The 8,003-nt window shown below is 55.4% G+C and overlaps 1 protein-coding gene across 1 annotated transcript; it reads left to right on the top strand.

The window, feature by feature from the left end:
- Positions 1-178: 178 nt before the first annotated feature.
- Positions 179-6,628, top strand: PTSG_10278 (uncharacterized protein; the record flags this gene model as incomplete). The annotated part of the gene is made up of 23 exons (XM_004988270.1): positions 179-294; positions 413-536; positions 679-725; positions 886-981; positions 1,220-1,240; positions 1,435-1,500; positions 1,670-1,734; positions 1,766-1,827; positions 2,022-2,072; positions 2,206-2,271; positions 2,422-2,533; positions 2,686-2,735; positions 2,923-3,099; positions 3,508-3,585; positions 3,958-4,040; positions 4,386-4,450; positions 4,709-4,726; positions 5,010-5,133; positions 5,317-5,375; positions 5,632-5,751; positions 5,937-5,994; positions 6,237-6,322; positions 6,535-6,628. 23 exons carry the CDS (start codon positions 179-181, stop codon positions 6,540-6,542), a joined length of 1,752 nt encoding a protein of 583 aa, XP_004988327.1. The 3' UTR covers positions 6,543-6,628.
- Between the last annotated feature and the right edge of the window lie 1,375 nt (positions 6,629-8,003).

Here is an 8,003-nt window from a genome sequence, read left to right as displayed (position 1 = left end):
GTGTGTGTGTGTGTGTGTGATGTGTGTGTGTGTGTGTGTGTGCGTGCGTGCAGCGGTTCGTTGCAGATATCTCCCAACACTCCCCCCATCCCCTTTCATCCGCGCGCCTCATCACACAACAAATGCACCCATCGTCTCCACCACAACCACCACTGTTACCAGAACGCACTGCACCGAGATGCCGCTGCGCCATCGCACTGCCAATGACGGCCCTGATGTCAGGGATCGCCGCACGCCCATCGTTCAAGGTGGTGAAGACCCACCAACACAGCAACAGCAACGACGTGGCATGGAGTGCAACGGAAGCATGATGACCTCACACTCTCTGTCTGCGTGTGTGTTATGATTGCGTGTTCATGCGTGCGTGCATCTATGGCAGGTGTACGTGTACCGTCTGACTGCTGATGAAGAGGCCGCCCCTGCCAGCCATCGACCGCGCCATCCGAACCGCCATCCTTGACGGCCGTACAGCACCGATGACCTGTCCAAGGCTTGCCTCCTCGTTCCAGGCACAGACGTGTCGTGCTGGTGTGAAGGTGTGTGTGTGTGTGTGTGTGAGTGTGTGTGTGTTTGTGATTGTGCGTGTGTCGCGTCGGTGCAGATGCACGGGCTTCCACAGCCGTCACCATCACCACCACCACCACCTCACAACTGTGTGTGCGCGCTTGCGGCTGAAAGATTGCATGCACAGCACGTACTCTGGCAGCATTGAGTCGATGCATCCCGTGAGCGCAGCCATCTACCGCAATCTCTCCAGCTGAGGTGGTGGTTTGTTGTTGCTTGTGGTGCTCGTGTGCTTGCGGATCTTGATGTCGTGCGTGCGAGAGAACCTATGTTCATGGCTGCCTTCCAAACACACATAACAATACATGTGATGCATGGCAGACTTGCGTATTGGAATGAGGGCCGCTACCACATCCTGTTTGAGTACAGTGACACACCATGTCTCCCTGGCATGCAGAACACCCCATTCTTGCAGAGGTACAATGTGTGCGTGTGTGTGTGTTGGAACATGACTGTGTGTGCCTGCGCTCACCATCTACGACTGCTGTTGCTTACACTTCACCAATGCCGCCTTGTTTCGCATCACCACCTGCATCAGGTTGGCCTGAGTGAATTCCACCACCGTGACGGCCTCGATGTGTCCATGCCACTCTTCTCCATTGTGACATTCATTCATTCACACCGGAGCAGCGACGCGTTCCGCCCGCACAAACAGGAAGTACCTCGTCACCTTCAGGTGTGTGCTTGCATGCGTGTGTGTTGTGACGTGGTGCGATGTGGGGTACGATGTTCACTACTGCTGCTGCTGGGGTTCGAGGGGTCGGTGTCGCTCACTGCACCACCGCTTGCCCTTCTTGTGCTGCTGCAACCTCACTCCAAACCTGTCGGGGTGCCGCTGCTTGACATGTGTCTTCTTTCCCTGATGTGCAGAGGCACCACCAAGTCTGCTCGCTCTCATGCCATGCGCAACCATCTCTCCACAGTTCACAACGGTAGGTGTGGTGCGTGTGTGATGTTGTGTGTTGTCGTGTTCCGGGTGTGTCTCGTGCGTTGCCTCGGAGTCAACTGGTTTTGGTGCTGTGTGCGTGTCTGTCTGGATCCACCTCACACACACACACATACACACATACATCGTCTCTTTGTATGTTTGCTTGTGTATGCGCAGGGACATTGTGTTGGTGTGCGCGTGCCGGTGGTTTGACGAGGAGCGCATGGGTCGTGAGGGCGAAGGTTGGCTATGACCCCTCGTGCAAGCAGGCAGAGGAAGAGCTCAACAAGTACACGTACACGGATCTGGCGCTGGAGACCAAGTTTGGGCTCATCGTGGAAGCAATTGGGTACCACCCCTTCAGGTGCGTGTGTGTGTGTGTGTGTGTGTGTGTGTGTGTGTGTGTGTGTGTGTGTGTGTGTGTGTGTGCGTGTGTGCGTGTGTGCGTGCGTGTGTGTTGCAGACGATTTCGGTCCTGTTCGTGCTCATCACCCACCTTCCACCTCCTGCCACTCGCTTCACGTCTCAGATCATGGCTGCGGGTACCATCCCCGTCATTGTCGTCGATCACTACGTGCTGGTGCGTATGGATGGATTGTACATTGTGTGTGTGTGTGTTTCTTGTGTGTCACATCACTGTGTGGATGTACCCCTCCCGTCGCTCATGGTGCTGTGATGTGATATGATGGCGTTTGCTTTTTGCATTCTTGCAGCCCTACCAGGACCTGCTGGACTGGGAGACGTTCAGCATCCGCATTCCCGAGCACAGGCTCCTCGAGGTGTGGTGACAGGTCGGTGACATGGGGATGTCAAGCGATGCGTGAGGGGTGGTGTGTTTTGATGGGGATTGTGGTTGTGATGGCTTGCATGTCACGTCGCACACACACACACACACACACACACACACGCACACACACAACTGTGTTCAGCTTCCGAGGATCCTGCGGTCGATCCCTGATGAGGTGGTGGAGATGATGCAGAGACGCGTTGTGTTTATGTTTGAGGAGTTCTTCAAGTCCATCTCCACCCAAGTGCACACAGGTGAGGGAGTATGTTGTTGGGACAGGGGGCTGTCGAGTGAGTGTGGGGAGTATGGTGTGATGTGTGCGTTGCTCACGTGTTCTCGTGTCCGTTCAACCACTCTCACCATCTGCCAACTCGTGTGTTATGACTGTGCTATTTGCTACTGTCAGCGCTGGAGTCTGCCAGGATCAACCTGTTCAGCGGCGACAACGCCTGGCAGGTAGGTGTGTGTCTGTGTGTGTGTTGACGTGCGTGTTCTCTTCTCCGCCCATCCACACGCCATCATCACCTCCTCATTTGCTTGTGTGTTTGCTCACATCCTTCCCTTCCCACCCTCAACACGACTATCACCACCACCCTCCACACTTGCTCGTTTCCCCTTCCTACTTTCTGCTGTCGCCACACAGAGGGCCCTTGAGCCAGCAGCTGTCACCCCTCCCTCCACCAATAACCACTGCTCTGGTGGGATGAACAGACGGGCGCTGCCATGCGATGATCATCCAGCCACGCTGTGCGGCTGCGGAAGCAGCAACACCAGCAATACACCACAGCACAAGCAAGCCAGCGATGAGCAACGTGAGTGCGTCACTGCATGTGCGTGTGTGTGTGATGAGCACAGCACCAGTGTGCGTGTTTTGTGGTCGCTGTCTCTGTTGCTCCTGTCTCCCCTTGTTGTCCCACATCAATGTGTGCATGTGTGTCGTGCGGCTGCCTGTTTTGCCTTGCGTGATGCCTGTCTCATTCGTCGTTCTCACACACACAACTGCTTGCACACCTGCACATTCTCCACCTTGCAGCCGCTGCTCATATTCCCCTCTCTTTCTCGCCCTCCCTGACGGCCATCACAACAACAACAACAGCAGCAGCAGCCAACACACCCTCCACCGCCGATGCAGCAGAGATGTGCAGGAGGAGGTGGACGTGACCACCAGCATCACTTGCTGCTGAACACATCCCCCAACCAACCCATCGCCCGCTGCTGCTGGCGGAAGCTGGCTGTTTGTTTGCAGCTGGGAACAGGTGCCGACGGCACAAGTTGCGTTTTCGGCTGGAAGCAGCAGCAAGCAGAGGTGAGGGCGAGAAGAAGAGGGGAAAGGGAGAGGAGATGTGTGTTGGCTGGATGGCTGGATGGATGGGATAAGGTGGGGTGGGGGATGCTGAGTGAGTGTGGTGTGGTACGGTGTGGTGTGGCTGGCTGGTTGATGACAGAGCATGGTGGTGTGGTGTGAGGAAGAGGGATGGATGGAATGGATGGGGTGCAGCATGTCTTGTTCCTTCCCTTTTGTTTTCTGTTTCCTCTCTCTCTCTCCTCTTTCTTCTTCACACACATACATGCACAACACCAGCAGTGGCAGCAGTGTAGCTGCGCACATATCCATGCCCCCCTGCCTTCCCTCCCACTCACTCACCATGCTGGTGCTCGCACACAACCACACTTACAGGCGATGCGCACGCACAGGCAACAGGATGAGGGAAATGTCGAGGATACTTGCCACGCGTGCCAGCTACACTCGCCTCACACATGGTATGTGGGTGGTGATGAGCGGTTGTTGGTTGTGTGATGGGGCTGTGATGGTGGCGGTGCTGGGGTGCGGTAAAGCGAACAAGGGAAGAGGGGTTGATGGGGGATGATGATCACGCACACCGACACACGCACGCACACACACACCGACACATACGCGCACACGTGGTGCGTGTGATATCAATCCCTTGTTCTGCTCTGCTGACATAATGGCTTGCTCCGTGCCTGTTGTGTTCTATTCCCATCCACGTTCCCTGCAACCACGCACATGCACACATGCACAGGTGGTGAGGTGCCAGCACACATCAGGATGTTGATGGAAGTGGGCTAGCATGCCGGATACTGCAGCTGCAACCACCCCGATTCGGCTGCCGTTGCTGTGCTCATGCAGTGTTCCCATATGCGTGAGCAAGGTCAGCCCATCATGGATGTTTTGGTTGGCACACGGTGCATGTGTTGTTGTTGCTGCTCTGGGTGTGCTTGGTGTTGTCGCTGCTGTTGTATCTCGTAGCAGTGTCGCTGTGCAACTCACATGTCATGTGTGTGTGTGTATGCAGGGGATGGCTGCCTGAGGATCGTTGGAGGATAATGAGCGGTGCACACATGATGAATTGGGAGGAGCAGCTGTGGACACACACATCCATGGTCATGGTGGGCACATCCAACCACAGCGACGCAGCTATGCGCAGGTGTGTGTGTGTGTGTGTGTGTGTGTGTGTGTGTGTGTGTGTGTGTGTGTGTGTGTGTGTGTGGTGGAGGAAGGCAGAGGAGGGGGCAGGAAGGTGAACACGTCTGCTGTGCTCCCATGCCACGCCTGTGTGTTGTGTGTGTTGATGTTGTTGTGTCTTGTCGTTGCGTGTTGGTTGCATGGACACCAGGGCCACATCAGAGGAGGGGGAAGTAGCCGCCATGAACGACACATCATCATCACCCTTCCCCCATTCTCTCTCCTTTCTTTCTCTTCCACCTCAGCTCGGCCGTCACCGTCATCACCATCATCGCCATCGACTGCACAGCCGCCATCACACGCCGGCCGACACCAGCCCCAATCTGGCGTGAGGCAGACATTGCACATGTCACTCGCTCTGATGAAGAGGTGAGCATGTGTGTGCGTGTGTGTGTGTGCATGGTGGTGAGTGGGGACAAGATGTGTGCGTGTGGATGTGTGTCAGTGCGGGTGGTTGGATGGGGCTGGCGTGTGGCTGTTGATGCTTCGCTGTCAACCTCACCCCCTTGCATTCTCTCCCATCTTGTGTCTGTGCACACACACGTTTCACAGCGTTGGCGAGGCGAATGAAGCGGTGGAACCAACGACGATGACAATGACGAGTGATGAAGGTGAGAGGGGCGACTGAGATGTGTGTGTGTGTGTATGGTTGACATGGTGTGTTTCCCTTCTTCGCTTCCCTCTTTCCTGGTCCGTTCTACGCACTCATGTGTCTGTTTCTTCTTCTTCTCTCCTGTTTTTCGATTGATTTGGACACAGGGCCATGTATCCCGCTTCCATCCAACCGACCAACCAAACAGCCGAGCGAGCGAGCAAATGGACACGGCGTGGCAAGGGGCCGTTTGTTTTCACCGTTTCCACCATCAGCAACAACAGCTGATGTGTGGCTGCATTTGGATGAACGGGCCCTCTGTATCTTGTCCATCTCCTCCTCGTCGTCGCCGTCATTGGTCCCCAACAGCAGCGGCTGCGGCCATGGATGTGGAGGTGAGATGAAGAATGGTGGTGGTTGTGGTGATGTGGGTGGCGTGTGATGTGCTGGGTGTGAACATCAGCATGTCGTATGTGTGTGATTGTGAAGCGTTGGTCGGATGTGGTGGCAATGGATGTTGTTGTCGTTGATATCCTGATTCTGTGCCAACTCGCCTCTTTCTCCACACGCACACATACAGGGTGTATTGCGCGTCGATGTGCCGTTGTGACGACGACAATGATGGTGGTGAGTGGTTTGTGGTGGATGTACACGGCGCACGCACACGCATGTGCAGATGTGCTGCTTGTGGCGGTGGTGGTGTGTATCTGTGTTTGGGGATGTGACATGTGCATGCACAGGTGGTGATGTGGGTGATGTGAATGTGGCAAACGAGGTGGATGTGGTTTGTTTCTGCCATACTGGCTCACTGCGTGGTGTCATTCTTGCTGATTTGATTGTTTGTGCTTGCGCATGTGTACATGTGTGTGATTTTGCACAGGACGGTGGCCGTTCTCTTCCCAGGCCCTCACGACACGAGCAGGGCGATACACGCACACACAAATGTGCAAGAAAAGAAGGCACGAGGTGAGACGTTGGACATTTGTGTGTGTGTGTGTGTGCGTGTGTGTGTGTGGTGATGGGGTGGTAGTACTCATTCACACGCACGTACACGCATGTACACATGTATGCCAACAAATCACAGCAGTCATTGGCTGTGGGGTGGTTGCACTGACGTGTGTCTCACATGAATCAATCACACAACTCAAATGTGCGTGTGCATGTGTGCGTGGCTGCAGGCGGATGAGTGCGGGTTTCCCCAACCGATTTCCCTTCCCCTTTTCCCAACCAATCCCCTTTGCTCTGTGTCATCGTCATCATCATCAGCCTTCCCCATGTGATGTGGAGCTGTTGAGGCGTGATCGAGACAGCGGCCAACACAGGTATTGCAGCAGTGGTGGATGTGGTGGATGTGGTGGTGATATCGCGTGTTTGCCTGCTTGCTTGTTGGGTGCTTGCTTTGTTGTTCTCGTGTGTAGGTGATGCACCCCGCCACAACATGCTGCATATTTCCATGCGTGGTCCCTTGTGTTCCTCCTTTCCTGTCCTCACCACCACCGGTCATTGTTGTTCGTCTCTGGTTGGTTTCCCCTTGCCTCACAGGCATCCACGCAGGCTGGCATACTCGCTGCTGCTACTGCTGTTGCTGTGATGATGGCCGTGCTGTTGCGCGTGTGCGCTGTGCACCGTGTTTGGGGCTGCGCCGATGAAGACAAGGAAGGACACGGCCCTTGCCCACCACTCTTCCCCCTTCATCTCCTCTTTCTGCTCCATCAGCGATGACGATGGTGGCCGTGGCGTGTGACTGCGCTTCCTTTTTGTTTGGCTTCGCTGTGGCCCATCGGCTGGCTGGCTGCATCAAGCACAGGTGAAGATGATCGTTGGCGGTTGGTTGGTTGGTGGGCTGTGTTGTGTGGAGTGGTGGGAAGCAGGGGGAGGAGGGAAGTGACACGGCGGGTGGTGGTGGTGGTGATGGGGCGACGTGGGAGTGCAGAGCGAAAGGAGGGAGAGGGAAGGGAAGTGATGGGAGGGCGATGATGTTGGTTGGGGGATGGGAGTGCGTGTACACATGCACGTGATGTCGTGTGGTGGCAATATCAAATGACAATGACACACACATCAGCGGCTCATTCCTTTTGCTTGTACCTGTGATTGTGATTGTGTGATTGTGATGATGACTGCAGCAGGCAACACACGGCGGTGATGCTGGATTAGATTGGCTGGGGTTGACTGGCCGTCGTGTCGTGTCGCTCATTTCTCTCTCTCTCCGTTGCTCATCTCAACTGGGAACACACACAGCGATGTGTGTGTGCGTGTACATGTGTGCGCAGCGCCATCAACCACGCCGACAGCAACACGATGCACGAGGTGAGGGCACGCAATGGTGTGTGTGTTTAATGGAAGGGGTTGAGGGGAAGTGGGGAGGAAGGCGTTCCTCACGGCCATTATCACCACCACGGCTGTGCACCTGGTCATGTGACCGTGCATTTTGGGGGATGGAGATGGGGGGAGATATGTTGTCGTTGTGGTGGTTGTGGTGGTTGTGGTTGCATTGCTGTGTATGCGTGTGCATGGTGCACTGTCTCACTCTGCCATACCATGTCTGACTCTGTGTGTGTGTGTGTGACTGCAGATGTACGTGCGCGTGTGCGCATATGTCAGGCAGCTGCGTTGATCGACGACGAGGTGTGTGATTGTGTGTGTGATG

This window comes from Salpingoeca rosetta, assembly GCF_000188695.1.
Source record: "Salpingoeca rosetta unplaced genomic scaffold supercont1.36, whole genome shotgun sequence".
Classification (NCBI taxonomy): domain Eukaryota; class Choanoflagellata; order Craspedida; family Salpingoecidae; genus Salpingoeca; species Salpingoeca rosetta.
Note: the sequence above shows the minus strand (reverse complement) of the source record. Positions and strands in the feature narration are given on the sequence as shown.